Source organism: Carassius auratus, chromosome 15, assembly GCF_003368295.1.
Source record: "Carassius auratus strain Wakin chromosome 15, ASM336829v1, whole genome shotgun sequence".
In the NCBI taxonomy this organism is placed as follows: domain Eukaryota; kingdom Metazoa; phylum Chordata; class Actinopteri; order Cypriniformes; family Cyprinidae; genus Carassius; species Carassius auratus.
In genome coordinates this window covers 11935661-11960555 of record NC_039257.1, presented here as the reverse complement: position 1 = coordinate 11960555, position 24895 = coordinate 11935661, and the positions used below count along the sequence as shown (strand labels likewise).

The 24895-nt window shown below is 36.0% G+C and overlaps 1 protein-coding gene across 1 annotated transcript; it reads left to right on the top strand.

The window, feature by feature from the left end:
- Window positions 1-4666: 4666 nt before the first annotated feature.
- On the top strand, window positions 4667-21078 carry LOC113115106 (ubiquitin-associated and SH3 domain-containing protein B). The gene is made up of 14 exons (XM_026282392.1): window positions 4667-5165; window positions 14868-14921; window positions 15116-15302; window positions 15386-15584; window positions 16525-16694; window positions 16799-17007; window positions 17325-17469; window positions 17607-17727; window positions 18636-18758; window positions 18848-18940; window positions 19246-19390; window positions 19476-19582; window positions 19658-19767; window positions 19851-21078. The coding sequence occupies exons 1-14, from the start codon at window positions 5038-5040 to the stop codon at window positions 19986-19988; spliced, it is 1929 nt and encodes a 642-aa protein (XP_026138177.1). The 5' UTR covers window positions 4667-5037; the 3' UTR covers window positions 19989-21078.
- The last annotated feature ends 3817 nt before the right edge of the window (window positions 21079-24895 follow it).

The following is a 24895-nucleotide window of genomic DNA, read 5'->3' as shown; positions in this document are numbered from 1 at the left end:
AATTTGAGCCGCTGGCTCAAACTGCGGTCTTAAGGATTTGCAGGGTTTCCAGTGACGCGATTCAGTTATACATTATAAATTTATATTTAAAACGAAAAAAAAGAGAATGAGAAAGTGTGCTATGGATAAGAATATGTTATGAAATGCTGAGCTTCACTAAACTTGTATCGCAAGAGTGATGTTACAGGTCTGTTTGCTCATCTGACCAGTGTGCCCAAAGCCCTTTTACCTGGAGTCGGGGGGAATATTGGATTTCTGGTGGGAAACTGTCAAAACGTGAGTCATAATATTTGTTGTTCTGTACTTTTAGCATAATTGTAAATGTTTTCCATGAACACTAATGCAACACAGGATTTACCCTCCCACCAGATCTTCAGTGAAGTCTATGTGGTTACAAGTAATCCACACCACTCTAGTCTATCAATTAATGGGTTATAAAGTGAAAACATAATACAAATGCATCATGATTGTGTTTCAGTTACTTCTGGCCAAAATAAAAGGGCGTGGCAAGTCATGTAATGCTAAATTTAATTAAGCTAAATTTCATTCAGTAACAAACTTATCTTGGCCTGAATGTGAGTACATTTTCAGCAAGTTTTTATTTTTTTTGGTTATTATTCTTTTAAATCTAAAAATTTTTAGGCTGTGAAAATCAAATTTTGCAGATTGCAGGAGACATGCTTTGTGCTGATCAGAACTTTAAGATTGCACAAGTAATTTGCTTTTTCAGATCTAAGGTAGATTTAGATCTAAGGCTTGATTCTGTTGTTACAAGTTTATTCTAGTGGGTGAGATATCATACACAGTGACCCATCCAGGTCCATATTGATTTGTACTTTCCCACTTGCCCCATACCCAGTAATTACTGCATTTACTGTACGTCACACACACATCTGTATTTACTCTCACTCATCACTATTCCTTACACTCATTTACTTTGTTAAAATAACTGGTCTAATTCCTACTCAGTTGTAATTCTCATTACCTGTATTTGATGCTTGAGCCTGGAGAACTTGTTATACATTATGAACTATTATGAGTCAGGAGAGAAGAGCTACACCAGAGGAATTGTCGAAGTGTGTCCAAACACCCATCGGTGAGATATGAGCCATTGTTGTAATTTTAATGGAAGAAATACCCTCTGATATATTATAACATTTTCCAAAATTTGCAGATTATTTATCGTTTTTCATTTTGCCATTTTCACAAGCTCTGATTAACATTTATTGTTCATTAATTTTATCATAAAATGTAATTTTGTTTTGGCATTATCATAAATCTCACATAGGCAGATATTACAGATATATAGATAGGACATCATCAAAATACAAAGAATTTAGACATTAGATCAAATAGACATTAGAAATTTCTGATATTATAAAATTAACCAAGCTCATTAGATTCTTCCTTTCTTTTTATTTTTTTGTATTTTTATTTAATTAATAAGGGTCCCATGGCAAGTTTAGTCTATTCAGTTTGTCATGGAATGGAAATTTATTTTTGGCATATAAATTGTAGAATTGGATAAAGAAAATAGACAGAAGACATAATCATAGAATATAAACGTACTTAAAATAGTGACAGAGAAATTCAAACAAAATCTATTTATGTTTTGTACTGTATACAAGTAAGCATAAGCATGCACATAGACGGTGTGTCTTATCCTGGTCCTAGAGGGCCAAGATCCTGCAGAGTTTAGCTCCAGCTTACCTAATTGGATGAATCTATTAATTCTAAAGACCTTGGTTACTTTTGGTTGAGGTGTGTTTAATTGGTTTTGGAGCTAAACTGTGCAGGACAGTAGCCCTTCAGAAGTAGGATTGGACACCCTGGTTTAAGCTATCGGTCATGTGATTCCTTGATAAGCTTCAGGAGCGTATCTCATCTTGCTTTTAGTCAGTGTGGTTTTCTACTTCCTTCGAAAAGAGTCCAATGTGTAGCATTTGCCAATCAGTGGTTTTATTTAGAACTTTTTTATGTAGAAATAAACTATTAGCTAAGTTTTATCCTGGGACAGGATCTTCCTAAACCAATCAGAGCCAACTTCATTTTCAATGTAGAGATAGATGAGCTGTTAATCACAGCTGGTCTACAGGATAAAGTTGTGCGGGTTTGTACATTCATATTAATTTGATATGCACTGTGTGGAACATGATCGTCTCTATTAACCTTCTTATAGGTCTATGAAGGCTTGGTTTACATGGACTTCAACAAACAGCTGAGGGATGAGAGTGGTTCTGTTTTTGAACCTAAATATTATTCTGGTTAATATAAATAACTTTCATTACTGAGTATGAACCTGGGATGTTTATCTTTTCTAGTTGGTAGACTTTTCTATGTATTGCAAAAAAAAGAAAGAAAGTCTTCTATTTCAAAATATTTGAAGATGTAATGCCATTACTACAGTCTTCAGTGTCATGCGATCCTTTCAGAAATCATTCTAATATGCCGATCTACTGCAAAAAAAATAATAATAAATAAATAAAAAATTTCAGTGTTGAAAATGGTACTGTATTTATACAGCAATAGAAACTTGGATTTCAGGAGGCTATACTTTGTATCAAAATATTAATTTCTATAGGAGAGTACATTCCCTTGGACATGAGCGATCTTCACTTGTTCCGGCTTGATTCTGGAAGGATTCACAGTAATGTTACACAGTGTTGATTGAACAGTAAATCCTGCTTCATGTCCTGGTTTATGTGCTAACTGTAAAAAAATGAAGCCTTTCATAAGTCGTCTCCTTTCTCAACAGGTGATTCCGCTGTTGATGAATCATTTCCTGAACTCACTGATCAAGCCAGTTAGGTTTATATCTTTGAGCATTTGCTCTTCAGCAGTTGTTGTGTACTTTCCATGCTGTAATAGATGCTGTAATAGATCTTGTAGCTTTATGCCGATGATACATGGGGCAACTTTTTTATTGAGCAATGTTGTTTGGGCACTCTACCATTGAAATTGGGTGACAAATTTCTACCTGGATACTTTATATTGGTCTTGGGCCCTGTGTCTCACCTGGTTACTCTTTAACGGCAACATTGCTCAAACTGTTTCCCCATGTATCATCAGCCTTACCATTCAGGATAACAAGTGGTCGATGAAAACAATGCTTTTCAGTGTAAAGACCTGCCCAGACTTGCATAGCTCATGGATAAAAACTTTGAGCTACAGTGGTATGATGCTATAGTCCATCCATCAAACTCTCATACATAGCTGAAAAGCAGTTTGACTGCATTTTTTAAATACAGCTTAATTTATATATCACCAAAAAATCCGCTGTTGAGGTTGCAATATGTCTATCAGGTCGGTGTATACATAAATGCGTCAAGGCATCCATCATTTCCTAAAGTTCTCGTAAATGATACCTTGAGTTGTTCCATGACTTTTTTTTTTTTTTTTTTTACAAATGGCATTAAAGGTAATATGACTTACAGAAAACAGGCACATCTGAATGATCATTTGTTGTATTTGTAGTTTGGATCTGCAATTTGCCTGGCAGTGGTGCTGTGGTTTAGACATTATGAATGCAAAATTATATCAAACATAAATATACACTTGAATATACATGTCTGAGTTTGGTGGGATTTTTTTAATTGGTTTTAAAAGAAATTTATCTTGCTCACCAAGGATACTTTTGGGGGGGTAAAGATACAGAAACAGTAATACTATAAACTGTTTACTAGTTTAATTTATTTTAAAATGTAATGTCACACGATCTGGTGCCCGAGGAACATTTCTTACTATTGTCAATGTTGCACATGATACACATTTTTGTCATAGTGTATACATTTTTATTATGTTTTACCACTAGGTGGAGATGAAGAGGGCTTTCCAAAAGGCAGGATGTGTGTTTTGTCTTATTTATTGTGCCTTATGAGTCATAAAGTCTATCAGTGCCGAGTCAAAGCTGATCACTCAGTGAAAAGGTTTAATTTCTTGTTTGCCAAAAAGCTGTTGTGACTCCGCTAGAGGAACATCCCTAGTTCACATACCCCACCCCCCCCCCCCTCAAAAAAATTATTAATCTGTAATAATTTACTCTTATGTCATTTCAAACATGTATGTAGTTTCTTCTGTGGAACATTACATTTTGTAAAAAAAAAAAAAAAAAAAAAAAATCTTTAACTATTTTTCGTCCATTCAATGAAGGGGTAAGTGGGGGTAAGTAAATGATGACATACTTTTCATTTTTTGGGGAGAACTATTCCTTTTAAGTTTGTATTTCAGTTTTTAACTTGAGTTTAAATGAGCTTGCCACTGTTTTCCTATTTCAGACTCATTTATCGCAGATCATTGTTTAGCAGAAGGTGGGGCTTCAATTGTTGTACGCTTCGAATAGAAATGAGAAACAATTGACTTTGCATTGGTAGCCTTTCACACCCATCCTGTGCTTGTGTTGTAAAGACATTTTTGAGCAGAGCCGAGAGTGTTTACTCCAGTACACGTGATTTAGTAGAGTTATTTTAATTAATTCTAACCTATATAGTCAGCACTACCAGGAAATTTATCCAATTTTATCCTCTGTCAAAACACTTTACATTAGTAGTGAAATAACATAGGCTACTTAATTAAGCAGTGGCAGTTATTTTGTTCATTTATTTGATATTGCGGGTCATGTGACACAGTAAACGGTAAATTGTGTTCAGCTTTAGACTTGTAGGTAAATTAAGATAATAAAATCGGGTTGGTGTCAAGCGTGACGAGTAAACGTGTTTGGTAGTTATAAATGTTTGACGCGCATAATACTTGGGTTGTGTCTCAAAACCTCGTGACCTGCCTACTTAGACAGCATTTTAGGGCATAGAGGCGCGTTGCTCAAATGTGGTGTCGTGTCCTGACTTGACAGCTCCATAGGTTTTTAAAACACAGCCATTACTAGCTCGTTAATCTACTGTATAACTAACTGTATACAAACATACACTGCCGCTGTCAGGAGGAGGGACGATTATGCTTGTACTCATAGCGTAAATCGCGAAATAAGCACATGTGGATGTGTCGTATTCGACTGTCGTTAGTATCATTTGATGGGACTGAAGGATGGCAGCAAAGGAGGATCTTTACTCAAAGATAATTCCTCGCAGATTGAGACAGAACAGTTGCGTTTCTGTCAAACATGGATCCAATCTGGACGTGCTGCTTTCGATGGGATTTCCTCAGCAGAGAGCGTAAGTGCCATATTTATCATAGGCTACATGACGACGTTCTTCTTAAAATATTAATTGTATGAATAAAGATAATGTTTCGTTTCTCGGGGTTAATCATATATAGGGTGCCTCAGGACGTTTTAAACTGTCATTGGCGTGAACTACTTTGATTTTAAGTCGTAATAAAGTCACGAATCTGAAAACAGCGGTTAACCTACACTGCAAACTGTTTCTAATAACCTGTATGGTTAGCTTAAAAAATACTTTTGTTTGTCCTTCGGATCACTGATATCACACTGATATCACATAATATTGTCTGCAAGCTATTTTTGGTAATTGTGTCAAAAAACCCACGGAGAGATGTAAACTAGAGGATTATGTCTAAATCAGTGTAGGCTATAGATGTCTATATGTCATTTGCCATTCACTTAGCATATCTGAATTATATATATATATATATATATATATATATATATATATATATATATATATACATATATATATATATATATATATATAATCTAAAATTATAATTACATATATAAAATAGAGAAATAATTAAACAATTAAATAATATTTGTGTAAAATAAGAGTAACAATATATATATATATATATTTCTCCATATTTTATTGTATTTGTCAGATGTTTTATAAAACGTACATCTATTTAGCCTATCAGACAGTGTAATCTGTCTGTCTTCAGTATGCGCTCGGGCAGTTTAAATAAAAATAAAGATAAATATTGTATGTAAAGGCACCTATGCTTTTGTATGAACTAGCATGTATGGAGTGTAGTCATAGGAGTTATTAATATGCCACTATAATTGACCCACATAACAACAGTGAACTGCCCTGATTTCCTGTTTTAATATTATACCTAATTTGTAAGATCCACTGAAGGCCACCGAACAAGTTCTTCTTTCTATACATCATGTTCTTTGTGCTATTAATGCACAAAGTTTAAGTTACATTACAGAAGTTCACTTTCACTAATCATTTCTATAATTTACAGATTGTAATTTTATTTGACTACACTAATTATGGTTAAAACATGTTTGTGTATAGAAGATAACAATTAGTTAAAATGTTAATAGTAATAATAATTCAACAGTTTGGGGGCCCTCTTAGCATGCAGATGGGCCCATATGCCTGGCAAACTCTTCAACCCCCCTCCACATCAACACCCCTACCTGAGTTACGACCACCATCATACCGAACCATTCAGTGTAATGAGGGTAAATGTGTCCTGTAACATGTGAGGAGGAACATCTGCGCTCATTACAGCATGAATGATTTGTAAGTCACAAGGTGTTTTTTTTTTTTTCATTCTTATTTTGGCAAGTAAATGAGAAAACCCAAGACCATGCAGCTGTTCAGAATTAAAGCACATGTAGTCAATGTCTTGTCTTGTGTGGGAAGATTATTATTTGTCTGTGCCCTGATGTTTACCAATATGGTCCTGTTGCATTTGGAATTTTTTTTTTTTTTTTTTTTTTTTTTTTTATAAAATCACTCTTGTCGATATAATGCAGCTGAATAAGGACTGGAAATGTCAAGCTCCAAAATGACAAAAAAATAAATAAATAAATAAAAAAAATAAAAGACATAACTTAATGAGGGCTTGATATATTCAAATGTGAATCATTAACTGAGTCATTGTGATGAACATCATTCTGTTAATTAGATTCGTTCTGATCAGTAGAATTATTCCATTCAGTATCACTTTGTGCATCAGTATAGGTTCAATTCCCAGGGAACACACATACTGGTAAAAAAAAAAAAAAATTGTATAGCATGAATGCATTGTAACTCGCTTTGGGTTAAAGCGTCTGCAAAATGCATAAATGTAAATGATTCCAATCAGGGGAATCATTCAAATCTGTACAATAATTTCGATCAGTAGAATTGTTCCAGTCCAAATCATTCCTGTAAAAAGAAACATTCTGGTCAGTATCATTCTGTTCAGTAAAATCATACCTATCAGCAGATTAATTTCAACAGAATCAATCCAGTGCACAGAATCATATTAATCATTAGAGTCATTCAGACTTGTTAGAACTGCTTAAACGGATTATTTACACAAGTATCATTCTTTCTCTCATGAGCTCAACAAGCTCATGGTGGTTTAAGTTAAAGTGGATGTCAAGATTGTCAGTGAATAACGGAGTAAATAAAAAAAATACATTTTATGGTGAATTTGTCATTTTGGAGCTTGACAGCTCTAGTCCTCTCTTATTTCATAACATTAAAAATCGATAAGATAGTATTCTTTAAAATTTCTTCTTTGTTTTTCACTAACCAGTCTTTCTCGTTATTGTGTTGCTCATCCAAATATCACCGTTACTGTCTTGTCATAAGGTATCATTTACCAGTAGTCAGTCTGTGCATATAATAATGCTGCCTCACTGTGGTTTTGTCTCAGGGTCGGTCATGCTGTGTAAATGTCATCAGCTTCCTTCCTGAAAAATGGCACGCAACACAGGCGATGAGATAGCGACCATGACCTCCTGGTGCATAAATACACAGATCCTGATCGTCTTCCCTGTTAAAAGGCCACATTATATCCCTCGCAGCCTGTGAGGATGCATTTCATGTTCTGTGGAAACAAGTGGGCCATCAGTTTGCCCACACAGTTGGCCACATTTGCCGACAGGCCTGCAGGTGTTGGCTGGCCATATTTTGGGATGGACAGCTGTGCGCACTTCTCTTCGTTCAGTCCCCCGTGTGGCAGGGATGGCAGCTGGTACTTGTGGGCCTTGGGGTTTATGGGATAGCGTCTGTTTGTTGCTCTTGCTGGGCGTCAGTGAGATCAATCGTATCTTTTTCTTCTTCCTCTTTGGCTCAGCTCCCTCTGTGGCTGCTGGGATAAAGGAAACAGATGTAGGCCAGTACGCAAGCATCAGTAGAGAGCAAATCTCTCCTTCACTGCTGAAAAACAGACGCAGGCACAAGAGTGGGATCCACAAAGGCAGTTGTTACAAAGTCAGCCTACTCTTCCACTCCTCCACTGTTTATAAAGGGCCTGTATCAGTGTGTGTTCTCTCATTTGTGAGTCCACCATCTGTGGCGGTTGTGCGATTGCCAGAATGAGAGCCGTGTGTCCAAATGCGGGTGTCCTTCAACCCTCCTGCTCACACTCAAGCTCTGGACGGCACACAAGGATACAGCTCCACCCTTTGCTGTGTTGGTTATTGTTTTGGAAAAGGGACAGGATTATTAATTGTAGATATTTACCAGACACAACTAACGGTACACAAATATGACGGTTCGGTACTTACCTCGGTTTTAACGTCACGGCTCGGTATGATTCGGTACAGTAGGGGGGAAACTAAATTTTAAACTGAATTTTTTTTTATGGTTTACTGAACAAGTTGCTCTTTCTTTAAATACATTCAATTATAGTTAAAATTTTCTTAATAATAAAAATCTACCTCAGCTAAAACAAACTTAAAATGTATATTTATTTTTAAATAAATTATCTACAATCAACTTAATAAATAATTTTATGCAAACATGTAAATTTTGCACATAACACAGTTTTTAAATTAAAATCGAAATAATTTGATTATTTGTTAAAATATATTAAATTGGCTTTCATAGCATTTCATAACAGATTAATTTAAACATACTGTACATTTAAATATTTAAGACTAATAGGATTAGTAAAATATAATGAGTTTGTGTAATATGGTGTACATGCGTACCGAACCGAAAGATCTGTACGAAAATTGTTCGGTACAAATACGTGTACCGTTTCATCTCTATTGTGATTGGTAAAAATTTTACATATTAGAAGTCTTTTATGGCTACATTTTTTATCAAAATAAAACAGGAATGTTGTGAAATATTATTACACAATGACCTCTTATATATCAAAAGATCAAGGTAATTTTGGTTCCTCAGTTCATGACCCCTTTAAATGTAATTTATTTCTGTCGTCTACATGATCCTTCAGAAATAATTCTAATATACAGATTTCCTTCTCAGGAAAGAATTTTTTTTTTCTTTTTTTTTCTTTTTTGTGATAACTGTCATGTTTTGCATAAAAAGCTCCAAAATAGCAGCATTTATTTGGAATATAAATCTTTTGTAGCATTATAAATGTCTTCACTCCCACTCATGATTAATTTAATGCATCCTTTGCCGAATAAAATTACTAATTTCTTAAAAAATAAATTCTTACTGATCCCTTACTTTTTAAATATATTACTGTTTAGGTGCATTGATAACTTTAACAATTTTAATAAATTAACTGCAATACTGCAGTAGTAAATCTTTTAAATTCACTGTACACACTGGAGCATCTGTCTGTAAAACTAGTTGTTTGAATTGTTGTTTTGGATTGCAGTGACTCTCTTGAGTGTCTTGGCAACGGAATCAGGCTAAAGGAAGGTCTGTAAACAGGAAACTTAAGGATGCAGAGGTCTGAGCTGTGGGATTTCCCCAAAGAGCCGAGTGGAAGATGTGTTCTTGCCTGTTTGGTCAGCTGGTTTATAATGAAAGTCACATTGATGAGATTATCTGAGTGATTTATAAAAATAAACAGTCAGTAATGACAAAAATGGAACAGAATAAAACAGAATAATAAAATTGACTAATCTTAATTGTGTCAAAGGGTCACTCCACCCCAAAATGAAAATTTTGTCATTAAACACTTACCCCCATGTTGTTCCAAAACCGTAAAAGCTCTGTTCGTCTTCAGAACACAATTTAAGATATTTGAGATGAAAACCTGGATGCTTGAGCCTGTCCCATTGACTGCCAAGTAAATAACAGTGTCAAGGTCCATAGAAGGAATGATAATTGTCGTCAGAATACTCCATCTGCCATCAGATGTGCAATCTGGGTTATATGAAGCGACAGGAACACTTTTTGTAAGCAAAGAAAACTAAAATAATGACTTTATTCAATAATTCCTTTTGTCAACGGTTTCCTCTGTGTCACTCCATATCACCGTGCTGCGTATGCTCTTCTGTGTCCTCCGCGCCACAAGGATGCGCTGTTTCTACGTGTATTTAGCATGCTTGTATATCACAAATGCACCACAAAGATGTTACTCTTGTTAGTGAGTTGTGGCAGAAAAGCAGTTGTACTAAATTGTCGAATTATTGATAATTATTATGAAATGCTTTTATACGTCTCCATTTTTTTCTCAAAGCACATGGGGACATATATGTGCAAATTCCCTGAAAATTTTTAAGCGACCGCCGAAAACTCATCTCTTTCGATGCTACTTGACTTCATCCTAAAATATTCCTTCCCTTTCTAGCTTGTACTTATTTGAACAATGCCTAAAACTTGGATTTACATGCACTTCCTGTGTCTGTTTGCCTCCTTTTAGAAGAATCACTTTATGTATTCCCCAATCGTAAGTCGCTTTGGATAAAAACGTCTGCAAAATGACTAAATGTACATTTATTGAGCCATAGGCAGAAAGTTTGCTGATCAAACATTTCCACATTTCCATTCATATTTATTTTAATATCTATGTGTCACCGGAATCTGTAAAGAATCACCCCACTGCACCTTCATCAAACTGTATATGAGTAATTCAGGGTAAATTGGAAATAGCTTGTAAGACCTAAAAAGGCATCTGAAGACATGACAGGTTGTGTGTGTGGTGTGTGTGGGCGTTTTTTTTTTTTTTTTTTTTCTTCTTCTTCTTCTTCTTTATCAATCTTGATTTTAAAATGCACATTTGGTTTTTTTGAAAGGAAAATATTACTTCAAGCATTATGACCTACTTTAAACTTTAATGGGTGGATGTTTTCACTATCACGCTTGGTATGCATGCTAATTATTCATGTTGTCAAGAGCTTTTTAAATGAAATAAGATTTTATAAGAATTTATTTGTAATTTTTTTTAATAAATAAGAATTTATTTGTTCTGTTATCTTCTTGTTAACTAGTTAAATAAAGTCTATTTTCTGATCCAGTAAGTATGCTAGTCATTTTACTGTAAGAAACAGTAGTAACAGAAGACTTGATCTGTGCAGCTTTTACTATGAAAAAGTGCAGGGCTGTTTTGATAAAACGGGGGAAAAAAGCATGTTAAATGCAAAAATAACATTCATCTAACCATAGCATATCAGTCATATATTATACATTTAAAATAGCAGAATAAACTTATCAAAAATTAAAGAGGACAGAATACCTTTGTGTTTGCCTTGTTGTTGTGAAAGACCATGAGCCAACTGTTATTTTGGCACATATTCACCTGAAAATCTGGCTAATACAAATACAGTATTTAGGCCAGTACTCTTTCTTGGTTCATGGTAAAGCACACTTTTATGTTTTGTTTAAAAAAAAAAAAAAACATTTAATTTTATGTCATGTTAATAATTTGCATGTTGTTGAGAGATCATTGAGATATTCTAAATGTCAGTGTTTGATTGTATTTTCATAATAAGTTTATTTAATATATCTGGTCATTTAATTATGTTCAGATATGCCACATGTTGACTGCCGTTAATAAATCCACAGTAATTAATAATAATAATAATAATAATAATAATAATAATAATAATAAAAATAGCAGTAGTAATGCATTTTATTTGCAGTGCACCTTTCTCGTACTTAAAGTTGTAATAAATAATACATGTAATCAATTTTTCAACAGATAAATAATGTTGCAAAAACCCATCACTAATCAAATTTCATTAGAATCGTGAGAGACCTACTGTAGTTTTAAACAAAATGTTTTTGCTGGTCTGTGCTTTGTCTTCGAAAAAGAATTGTTTAAGCTGCCACAGAGAAGTCTGTTTTCCCCTCCCATTTGGCTTTCTGGCTATGTCTGTAATATCTTGTTAACCCTGTCCTTCCTTCTGTTTTCTACTGTGTTGTTAACCCACTTCTTTATTTTAAGAGATCAGGTTTACAGCAAGCAAACATACAGACTGGCCGTGGCCTTTGGTGAACTATTTCCTGTTTGAGGTAGCTGCAGAGCAGAGCTCAGGGGAAGTCCTGGTATACCCTGGGGTTTCGCTTCAGTGGTAATAGTTGAAAAGAGGCTATATGTGATGCTTATAATGACCTGTTCACAGACTGAAATGTTCAAAATTGCATGTAACCACAGTCATTGTCTCGTTTAGTTGAGCTTTGAGAACAGAAAACATTTCACAGTGTAGTTTTGTTCAATGGGACGGTTATTTGTTCACACGCATGCTGTTCAATTTTTTTTACCTCTTCTTCTTATTATATCAAGTTTCAGGTTTTCTGAAAATGGCAAATTAGGGTGTTCTTTATAATACTTGCAATATGTTCACGACTTAACGTCTTACAGGTTACACATATTATTCATGAGGCAGTTAAATGAGGAACATGTAGGCGAGAACAAAATATTTACTATAGCATCCTTTTTTTGTGCATATTGCAATATTGTTTAAAAGTAAAAATGTCAATTTAAATGTCTGCCACATGAAATTAACTGGTTTATTAAGTACTTTGACACAAAAAGGCACCTATAAACAGATTGTGAGTGTGTGGGCGGTTATTCTTTTTTTTTAATGCATGTTTTTTTTCTTCTTTTTTTCTTTTTTAAAGGAAAACAATGCAATTAACGTATGCACATTGCAATATTGTTTAAAAGTAGAAATGTATATTTAAATGTCTGCCAGATTAACCATCCTGGTTTAAGTCCATAGCCTTATTTAAACGGAGAAAATAAAGGTCATGACCCAGAAATGGGTGACAAGTCTGTTACTGTAATATTGCCAAAATAATTTAAATAAACTCTGGTGTAGAAATTTTTTTTACTAAAAAAAAGCTTGTAAATTTCACACATAATTAAAATATCAAGTACAGATACAATAAGTAGTAAGCCTGAAATAGCATTTTCCCATAAAACGTATTCCAATTTTTTTTTCAAAAGTCCAATTAACTATATTATAGTGCATAGTTATTTTTTTTAAATGAAGGCAGAAATGCGTCCCATACCTTTTGTTGTTTATATCAAAGGTTGTGTGTCCATAAATTGGCATAAATTCATCTGCCACCTGATAGAAGCCAGTCAAATGAAGAAAGTGTGTTTATCTTTAAAAACCATTAACAGAACTATGCAAGATCAAGGAAAATATGACCCAGGCTGTGTTATACTGAGGCACTTTCTATTTAAAGTTAATCCTATTTTTTTTAAATGCTTTTTAAAGCAGTATTCTCACCTCAAGAAGCAACCAAAGTGTGTATGAGACACTGATGTGTGAGAGAAGTGTGAAAGATCACCTCTCTCACACAGCTTCTTCTCTGGCTCGTGTTAGAAATCATAAAAATATAATCTCATCTCATTTTACACATGCTTTCCACTGTCACAGACCTCATGGAGTCATAGTATGAGTGCATAGCATACTGTATTAGATTAAAAGAAATGACACTGTCCACAGGAAATATTAGCAGACCTTGGGTCTTATGCAACCAATCCTAGAATTCAGACATGTTGCCATCATATGCTCGCTCAGGCCTGCACAGTACAACATGCTTAATGAACTTGCATGCAGTGGTTCCACACAGTGGGAAAGCATTTTCTTAGTATTAAATTTAACAATAAACTTAACTGTTAGCGTTTTAGTTAACTAAAGATAATTAATGGTATAATTGTATTAATGTAGACCAAATATATAATATAATACATTTAATGAATGGATTAAATATATACAGTAAAATAATTTAACTCCTCACCACTTTTCTCACTAAATATGTTTCTAAAGGTGCCGTTGACTTGAAATTTTCACCAGGTGTCAGTAATAACCAAAGTAATCCACATACAAAGAAAAATAGGAAATGTATATATAATATTCAGAAATAAAGTTATGTGTAATAAATTTGAATGACGAAGGGGGAAATTATTGAACACATGAACAAAGGGAGGTTCAAAAAGGCATGAAAAGCCGACACACCAGCTGAAATCTATCAGTAATTAGAAATTAACCCTGCCCCTTGTCAGTGGAAAATAATATAAGCTGGTTCAGTCCCAATACCTACAGTACCAGGATGATGAAGATGAAACAGGGTGGACATTTCAGCAAGAAAATGATCCCAAACACAGTCAAGAACTCTCTGAAGCTGCTAGAATGGCCCAGCGAAGCACCTGACTTGAATCCAATAGAAAATAAGAACTAAAGGTCAGAGTTAATAGAAGAGGCCCACAGAACCTAACTGTTTGTGTGGAAGAATGGCACAAAATCACACCTGAGCAATGCATGCAACTAGTTTCTCCATACAGGAGGCGTCTTGAAGTTTTCATTACCAACAAAGGCTTTTTTACAAATTATTAAATACATTTCAGTAGTTCAGTACTTTTTTCCCTGTGCCATTCCATTTTATCACAGGTAACTTAATTTCTAAAATTGTTTGTTTTGTTTGTATATATGGATTACTTGGGTGGTTACCGACATCTGGTGTAAATTTCATATCCGCAGCACCTTCAGAAATCTATTTATTGGGATAAAATGTTCAATACCTGTTTTACCCCCTGTATAATATATTTTATGAATGTAGAAGTTTCTCTCTTTTTATTGCTAAATCTAAATGAAAGGCAAAAAGATTTAATTTCCTAAATAAATAAATAAAACATGGCTTTAACACACTGGCATGAATGGTCAGAATTAATCAACTTATTATTTTTTAATAAACGCAAGGCACCAAAGTAAAGTCCAGATCTTCCAAATGTTCTAACTATATTCTTTGATTTTGGATGCTGATAACTCTAAAAATATGCTCTCTTTACAGATTGAAAGCTCTGGCATCGACTGGAGGCAGAAGTGTTCAGCTTGCATGTGACTGGTGAGCTTTCCTACACTTACCCTGCTCGAGCTGGCTTTTCTTGAGGAATAGTACCACCCTCTAGTGGTTCATATGAGTCACTCCAGTTTTTCTACGCATAAAACAATTCTTGTTGACGGTAACAATTACACAGGCTTTATTTGCTGGTTTAGCTGTGCTGTAGCATTCACGATCATGGGCATTTATCTTCATAGGCTTTTCTCTCATTTGGATGACCCTTTTCTGGATGACCCTTTACCAAGAGAGTATGTGCTGTATCTGCGCCCCAGTGGGCCATTACAAAACCAGCTTTCTCATTTCTGGCAGCAGTCTCGCTTAACTTGTGGAAAAAACAAAGCTCACAACATATTCCCACACATCACACTCTGCCAGTTCTTTATGGTGAGTCACAGTTTCTATTTTAATCTTGATTTATTATTCTTAAGTTGTGTCATTTTACATTTCTGCATTTTATGTGTTCGTAGTGTCCAGACAATAAACTAGTGGCTCTGTGTGAAGCTCTGCAGTCTGCAGTGAATCAATGGAGAGGACGTTTCCCCAGCCCCCTGCCCCTGGAGCTCTACACCTCCACCAACTTCATAGGCCTCTTCGTGGAGGAGCAGGTGGCTGAGACGCTGAAGAAGTTTGCGGCTGACTTTGCGGTGGAGGCTGCTGCTAAAGCTGGTGGGGAGGCGTGATCAGAGCATTTGTCACAGATGGTGCCTTCATAGTGCTCCCGTTTAATTTTGTTCTAATCAGCTCATTACTCATCCTCATGGCGTTCATTATCCATATGACTTTCTTCGATGGAACACAAAAGATGAAATTCAGTATAATGAAAACACGATATTTACAAAACTAAAATTATCAGCAAATAATCACATGAATTTTAGTCTGTTCTGTTGTTACTATTAACTAAAATAATTAAAGATACTTTTCACTTAATAAATGATAAAAAAAATAATAATAAAAAGGATATATTGCCTTTGTAACTAAGTTTAAGTACTAAAATTATTCATTCTAAACCTGAAATAAAATAAAGCTAAATAGAAATATTTTTTTAATGACAAAAAAAAATTTAAGCTGAAAATATACAATTATAATAGTATATAATACTAAAATAACATTGTTCTGTTCCTTACACAAAGCTATCATGTATTTTCAGAAAACATATATAGTGCACGTAATACAGCAAACAACTGTATGGACTACTTTTTTATGATTTTGTGGTGCTTATTTGTCCTTTTTGGAGCTTGACATCCCCTCGACACTACATGCTTTCAGTACATTCAAATGTTAGCAGATACATTCACCTTTTTTGTTTTACTGAAAAAAGAAAGACATAAGGGTAAATGGTGACAGAATTTAAATTGAAAAAATAAAGACATGAGGGTAAATGGTGACAGAATTAAAATTTTTGAGTGAACTATCCCTTTAAATCTGTACTTATCAAAGATAAACTGTAAATCAAACATTCTAGATGTTGTTTTTTTTTCTTCCCCTTTTTCCCTGTTTAAATTGTGTTCTAATGAAATAAACTGATACTTATTCATCTATCAAAATACTGTGTATTTGAATAGTGTCGTGAGCATTTTTATGAATTTATACCCTATTTATTTCATAGATGTTCATGTGGAACCCCATAAAAAGCAGCTTCATTTGACTCTAGCCTATCACTTCCCAACCAATCATTATACTATCTTGGAAAAGTTGGCAAGAGGGATTGAAGTCAAGCTGGGTTGTGACTGGCTCGCCACCCTCTTCTCACGAGACATACGGTTTGCAAATCACGAGGTGAGTTGAGCCTTATGTCCTTTTAAAACTTCTTTTCAGTTTTAATGTTTTGCTAGTTCACTGGAATGCACTTTAACGCAGACTTACCTCTGTTTCGTTGTCAGACTTTGCGAGTGATGTACCCCTACACTCCTCAGAATGACGATGAGCTGGAACTGGTGCCTGGAGACTTTATCTTCACGACTACAGTGGAGCAAATGAGCACTAGTGAGGGCTGGGTGTTCGGCACGTCTCTGGGTACAGGCATCTCTGCCCTGCTGCCTGAGAACTATGTGAGCCCGGCTGATGAGTCTGACACCTGGGTCTTTCATGGGTAAGTTCTCCAAATGATTTGCGGTGCAAGTTTGATAGTTCTCAGTGCAACTAATCAGTATTACTTGCAATGTTCTTGGGGTTCAAGGGAAGGTTCACCTAAATTGTACTCATCAGCTTTCAGTAGGTGCTTCTTTTGAATTAGTTATTACTTCACAAACGTGTCTAGTATAATTTAAACTGGATCAACTACATTTGGCATGTTTTCCTATCAGCATCAGCTGCATCGCTTCAATTCCATTCACAAATACTCTCCTGTGGCCTAATGGGATAGTAAAGTGTCTATTGGATGCTCTTCTCTCTATGCTTCTTAAACAGGTCACACTCCTTCTTTTGTACTTCCCCTTCGGAAAAGGGTTGCAAGGAGAGCAAATCACTGGATGGGCTGCTCAACATACGATGCTTTGAAAACTCAAAGTTGGGAGAGTCTGCCATCTTGAGTGTTATTTGCCAACCTATGCAGGTGCCTGTTACTACACGATACAGCAATTAAAGTGACTTTTCCAACATTTTTCACTGCTGAGTTCAAAACAAACTTTGGGTTGGTTCAGTTACAGATGATTTGATCATTCATGAGCATTTCTGTGCTGTTGATGATAGGTGCTTCGCTCAAGCATCCAGTCTCGGACCCCTAAAAGGACCTTGTTTGTGTGTCGGCATGGAGAACGAATGGATGTTGTGTTCGGGAAACACTGGCTCTCACAGTGTTCTGACTCTAAAGGTAATTTGAACAGATTAGAGTTAGGCTAAATTTACACAACAACAATGTAGTCAAAAACGGAAATGAAATGATACGGAACGGAAACGAAAACGGCCAAAAAAGCTGTACTGTATTATGTATGCCAGGCCAGTACCGTATTTTACAGACTATAAGTCGCACTTTTTTTCATAGTTTGGCTGGTCCTGCGACTTATAGTCAGGTGCGACTTATTTATCAAAATTAATTTGACTTGAACCCAGAGAAATTAACTAAGAGACATGAACCAAGAGAAAACATTACCGTCTACAGCCGCAAGAGGGCGCTCTGGCGGCTGTAGATGGTAATGTTTTCTCTTGGTTTTAAATAAATGCGACTTATATGTTTTTTTCCTCATCATGACGTATTTTTGGACTGATGCGACTTATACTCAGGTGCAACTTATTGTTCGAAAAATACGGTAGTTGGTGCTGTCACCTTGTTAGTAAACAGTACCTGTAGGGAAGTGACGATTATATGTTGTATATTATGCATCTCCGCTGTTGGTTGTAATATTGAAGTAAAACCACAATTTGCTGAAGAAGCGTTAGCAAACTTTTGAGCAGCAACAACACCATGTACTCTGCAATTGTTGTGTATACTTGTTCACACTAGCCTTTAAAATCGACACATACTGCGCATGTCTACATGCCTAACATTTACTACACACGCTTGTTTTTCAAAGATTCACATTTTTACCTGGAAACGATAACGGTGGCGTTTTCAAAAACTTGCACTTTGAAACCCTTTTCAAAAATATATATGTTCAGTTGAAAAAAAAAATTGTTGTGTTAAAGAATAGGCAAAACAGATAAAAAGTTTCCCGTTTTTGGCTGAAAATGCTGTTGTGTAAATGACCCCTTCGTTTGCAAGCTCAGTTTGTCATCCTACAGGCAGGTACGTGAGGAGTAACCTGAATATGCCTGCTGAACTACCTGCCTGGGGTGGAGCACACAGGGACTATGGAATGGATTCTCCTATCACAGTGTTTGGAGCTACACAGGCGAAGATAGTGGGTATGTCTGCCCAGTGCTATGATGTTGAGATGAATTCTCCCAGTGAATTGTGTATCATGCTCTTTTTATGTTATCCATCTGATTTCCAGGTGAAGCTTTGCTGGAAAGTAATACCACTATTGATTTTGTGTACTGCTCACCCAGCCTCCGATGTGTCCAGACAGCTCATGAAATCCTCAGAGGTACATACTGTAGTCAGGAATCTGTTGGCAGCAGTGGTCTACATGTCTACAGGAAAATTCCAGTAGGAGAATGTAAATGTCTTTTAGACCAGTGGTTTTAAATCTTTTAGATGCCGTATAGACTTCATTATTAAAATCTAAAAGACAGCTATATCTTTTCATGTATGAAGACCAACTTTATACTGTGAAAATATAAAGATATTATAAATACACAATTGTTCAGACAGAAAGAAAAAAAAGAATAGTTTTATACAGCAATGATCCATTAAACTCTCCGACCCCAATGTCATGTGCACCTTTTCTAGGAATGCAGCAAGATGGAAGAATAAGCATTCGAGTGGAGCCTGGGCTTTTTGAGTGGACTAAATGGGTGTCAGGAACGTCTTTGCCTGCTTGGATACCCCCCATAGATCTTGCTGCAGCCAACCTTAATGTAGACACAACATACAGGTAACAGATAACGTGATTATTATATACAGTGTAGGAGCTGTTTACATTTCAAATTCAGTCCTGATCGACAGTTGCCTTCCCGCAGACCTCACATCCCCATTAGCAATCTAACCGTCTCGGAGGCGTATGATACGTACATCAGTCGCAGCCACCAGGTGACCAAAGACATTTTGGCATACTGCAAAAATAAGGGTAAGTGATCAGAAATATTGCTTTTAGTACACAATCCTCATAGATGTTTACCAACACCCTCCTTTTTTACATCAGGAAAAAATATTCTATTTGTGGGACATGCTTCTTCTTTGGAGGCCTGCACTCGCCAGATCCAGGGCCTTTCTCCCCAGAATCCTAAGGATTTTGTGCAAGTAGTTCGAAAGGTTAGTTTCATCCTTTTTACGTTAAACATTCGATCTTGACACTTTAAACATGATGCTTAATGGGAGCCAATCTTTCCATCCAGATTCCATATCTGGGTCTGTGTGCCTGTGAGGAGCAGGGGGACTCAGGGGTCTGGCAGCTAGTGGACCCACCCATTCTTCCTTTAACTCATGGGCCCAACCACAGCTTCAGCTGGAGAGAGACCTTACAGCAAGAATGAGCCTATCTGTAGGATCTGGCCACCAGAGACTGGAATGTTAACTGCACTGGAAGCACACATCTGAGAATATTTTTAAACAGATGTAATCGGTCACAGCCAGGTTTAATTTATGCAAATACGATATGGGATGTGGCAGAGTTTTTGTTTGCAGGTGGACAGAGGAGGCCACACTGAATAATATGAACATTTGTGATCATGTTTACTGAGCCTTTAAAAGGCTTTCTCAGGGCATTGGCTATCACTTTTAACAAGTCAAAATGCACAGTGGCATAATGCAGCACTTATTGTAAAGATTAAAGGGGTCATTTGATGCGATTGTTAATTCAATCACAAATGCAGATATGGTTTTGTTTACGCAGCGTTTACACAACGCTACGTAAAGAGACACTACTGGTGCATCTCAATAAATTAGAATGTCATGGAAAAGTTCATTGATTTCAGTAATTCAACTCAAATTGTGAAACTTGTGTATTAAATAAATTCAGTGCAAACGGACTGAAGTAGTTTAAGTCTTTGAATCTTTTAATTGTGATGATTTTGGCTCCCATTTAACAAAAACCCACCAATTCACTATCTCAACAAATTAGAATATAGTGACATGTAAATCAGCAAATCAACTCAAATCACCTGCAAAGCGTTCCTGAGCCTTCAAAACGGTCTCTCAGTTTGGTTCACTAGGCTACACAATCATGGGGAATACTGCTGATCTGAAACTAGGAAAATATGTAGCGCTCCAAACAGAAAAAAAGTTCTAGTACTGCAGGTCCTTGTACTACAGGTGCGTAGAGCCAATGGCATTGGATTGAACAAGAGGATTGGCTGGCCGCACACTGATCCACTCCAGACTGGAAGTCTACAAAAAATTATTTTATTTTTCAAATTGCATCATGCAAAAAGGTGCAAAGTGCATGTGGGTTAAAAACAGAATGGACACCAGCAAACGTTTCAGCGCATTGCTATCTTGTGCTCCACTGAATACTGCTGATCTGAAAGTTGTCCAGAAGACAATCATTGACACCCTTCACAAGGAGGATAAGCCACAAACATTAATTGCCAAAGAAGCTGGCTGTTCACAGAGTACTGTATCCAAGCATGTTAACAGAAAGTTGCTTGAAAGGAAAAGGTGTGGAAGAAAAAGATGCACAACCAACCGAGAGAACTGCAACCTGAGGATTGTCAAGCAAAATTGATTGAAGAATTTGAGTGAACTTCACAAGGAATGGACTGAAGATGGGGTCAAGGCATCAAGAGACACCACACACAAATGTGTCAAGAAATTTGCTGAACCACAGACAACGTCAGAGGTGACTTTCTTGGGCCAAGGAGAAGAACTGGACTGTTGCCCAGTGGTCCAAAGTCCTCTTTTCAGATGACAGAAAGTTTTCTATTTCATTTGGAAACCAAGGTCCTAGAGTCTGAAGGAAGGGTGGAGAAGCTCATAGCCCAGGTTGCTTGAAGTCCAGTGTTGAGTTTCCACAGTCTGTTAATTTGGGGTGCAGTGTCATCTGCTGGTGTTGGTACATTGTGGTTTTTGGAAATCCAAAAGTCACGCCACCCATTTATCCAGAAATTTTGGAGCACTTCATGATTCCTTTTGCTGAACAGCTTTTTGAAGATGCTGATTTCCTTTTCCAGCAGGATTTGGCACCTGCCCACACTGGCAAAAGCACCAAAAGTTGGTTAAATGACCATGGTGTTGGTATGCTTGACTGGCCAGCAAACTCACCAGACCTGAACAACAGGGAGAATCTATGGGCTATTGTCAAGAGGAAAATGAGAAACAAAAGCCATAAAAATGCAGATGAGCTGAAGGCCACTGTCAAAGAAACCTGCACTTCCACACCACCTCAGTAGTGCCACAAACTGATCACCTCCATGTCACGCTGAATTGAGGCAGTAATTAAACCAAAAGGAGCCCCTACCAAGTATTGATTACATGTACAGTAAATGAACATAATTTCCAAAAGGCCAACAATTCATTAAAACATTTTTTATTGGTCTTATGAAGTACTCTTATTTGTTGAGATTTTGTTGTGTTTTTGTTAAATGTGAGCCAAAATCAGCACAATTAAAAAAAACTAAAACAAAGACTTTATCTACTTCAGTCTGTGTGCATTGAATTTCTTTAATACACTATTTGAGTTGAATGACTGAAATGAACTTTTCCACAACATTCTAATTTGAGGTTCACCTAAGTAATTATAATCAGTAATTATGTCCCCACTGGATGCAACAAATGTCTCGTTTGTGATGGGTTTTATTGTTTGTGGTGTCACCCTGGGACACACAAGACCACAGTATGGTGAGGGGCATAACATTTGTCACACGCTTGAGACATGCGGGCAATCACAACACACTGGATAGCTGGCTAATCAGCGCACACCTTGTTTTTCAGAATGATGAGCTTTATAAAAATTGCTGCGTTTCAGAAAGGCGCGGCATAAAGGAGAAACAATAATGTACATTAAACCGCATAAACACATTGGATAACACCGAATACATAAAATAACGTTCTTTTTAGCAACATCATATGACCCCTTTAAAAATAACTTCCTGCCATGCAAATATGTAAAATTTTGCAATGAGGTGTTAAAGAGCTTAAAAGCAATTATGTCTTAATTTCTCTTGCAAATGTAACTTGAATGCATAAAAAGTGTTATATTGGTTTTAGCATAGTTGAATGGATATCAAATGTATTTGTATTATCTTTACATTAATGCTGAAGTGTGTAATTATTAAAACAAAATATTGAAGAAGTTTTGTTTTAATGTGCACAGAAAAACTGTATAACAAGCCAAATGTAGGTTTATTATTATTTTTATTCTGAAAAGCTGTAACACTGTAGTCAGTGGCTATAACTGCTTTATTGTTTGTGAAACCGGAATAGCACCATGGCTCAACCAATGGCATGAGATAAAGGCAGGGATCTTAGTTTTTTCAACCAGTGGCAGACAAGGGAAGGTCTTTGGGAAACATGTTTGTGCTCTGGTACTTAAAGCTTTATGGTCTTTCCAGTGTCTGGAGCAGGTAAAACAGAGTAAGTTTTCAACTATAAGCAATTTGTCAGTCCACAGTCAAATGTAGAATGATGGGTCACAAGAGACAGACAGTTGGTATATTTTATGTTTAATACCACTACATAAAGGGGAATTTGGTCTGGCTTCTGAGGAGAAAAGATTTAATAATTTCTCATCTAGTGCGAGTGTGACCAATGTCTAGGCTAGGCATATGCTATAGCTTTAAAAAATTAAAGGTGCAGTGTGTAAATTTAAGTGGCATCTAGCGGTGAGGTTGAGAATTGCAACCAACGGCTGAGTCCCCCACTCACCCCTCCCTTTAGAGAAGCTATGGTGGCCAACACAAGTAAAGATGTCGTCGGTAAAGAAAGCAGAGAGCAATGAGATTTCTTTATGAAGGTAAATCAAGGAATTAGATTTACTTAATTAAAAGAAATTCTCATGTTCATGATTGTGTCGGTGTTATATTCGCAAGAACAACAAAGTGACGAAACGCACTTTGTAAAGCAGTTTGTCTGTTTAGGGCTTCTGTAGAAACATGGTGGCGACTTCCATGTAAAGGGACCCAGGGGATCAATCTAAGGTAATAAAAACATAACGGTCCATTAAGTAAGGTCTTTCTACACCTCTGAAAACATAGTTATGTACAGTATATTATACTGCATTTCTGTAAATAGATCATTGTAAATATTACACATTGCACTTGGTCAAACGAGAATTAATTTTACCTCAGTTGTAATACACTATGCAGCATAGGCCTACTGGATTTTTTTAACTATTGATTGGGTTTCATATGCAAATGCACAGCAATTAATTAAAGAAGGCTTTATGTTTAACTAGATGAATAACAAAATGGTTCTATTTAGCAGTATATCCACAATCAGAGATCATTTAATGTAATTTGTCATACTGTTAAAAATGAATATTCCAAACTAGTTTCAAATTTAAAAATGATTTTTGTCACATTCTTCGACTAATAATAATATAGGCTATACTTGGAAAAGTCGTTATGTTTTTGAGGGTGGGTATGCACCTGCCTTTGAACAGGTGCCTTTTTGTTTGATATTAATTGTTTCTTGTAACTTTTAGGAAAGATATCTTGTAGAAATCCAGAATTGTTATTTTGAGTTCAATCGTTTAACGTACGTAATTTGTATTGAATTCAACGCATGCTTTGTTAAATGAAATTACAAACTATTTATGTTCTAAATTACTGTTTTTATAAATGACGAATGATCGAAAATTTATAAATAACGATTATTAATAAAATAATTATATCACGGGGCCGTTGAAGGCTTGAATCTGATTGGCTGACGATCAATCTGCGGTGTGCAATTATTTTCAGGGAAACGCATGGCGAAAGTAGTTCCAGGCAGCTCTCTTGACCTTACATTTCTATGTCACTTTGCATAATTAACTGAAATAACAGTAAAGCAGTTTGCACCAAAAGGTGTTGTCAGCACTGCCCTGACGATTTTATCAGTTAGCCTACAGGATATAGTGTAGCAGCTTAAAGGGTACACATGACATTCCCCACTAACGAGGTAATAACAGCACTGTGGTAGCCTAATTAACAAGCCCTCTCTCTTTCTTTCTCTTGTTCTGTGTCCATGTCTCTTTTGCTCTCTTTCTAATAACTTCATAAATATCTGCATTAGAATGCGATCAATGGCTCAAGCCTCCATTACCAGCTTTAAATTACATTTTGGAACTAGCAAAAGAGGCATTGGATGAGATGCGGAAGAAATAATCTATCAATTTTGGTACAAAAACCGGACGAATCCCTTTAAATGGATCATCTGATCGATGGCTTGAGGTGTGGTAACCGCAGTATGCAGAATAATTGACTCCAGGCTGTTGAATTATTAGGAAATTAATCCACACCCCTAC

Excerpts from the sequence above, each read along its gene's own strand:
- LOC113115106 (XM_026282392.1), top strand. The coding sequence starts at position 5,038 with ATGGCAGCAAAGGAGGATCTTTACTCAAAGATAATTCCTCGCAGATTG. Across the intron at positions 17,008-17,324 it reads GACACCTGGGTCTTTCATGG|GTCACACTCCTTCTTTTGTA; the intron begins GTAAGTTCTCCA and ends CTTCTTAAACAG. Across the intron at positions 19,768-19,850 it reads TTGTGCAAGTAGTTCGAAAG|ATTCCATATCTGGGTCTGTG; the intron begins GTTAGTTTCATC and ends CTTTCCATCCAG.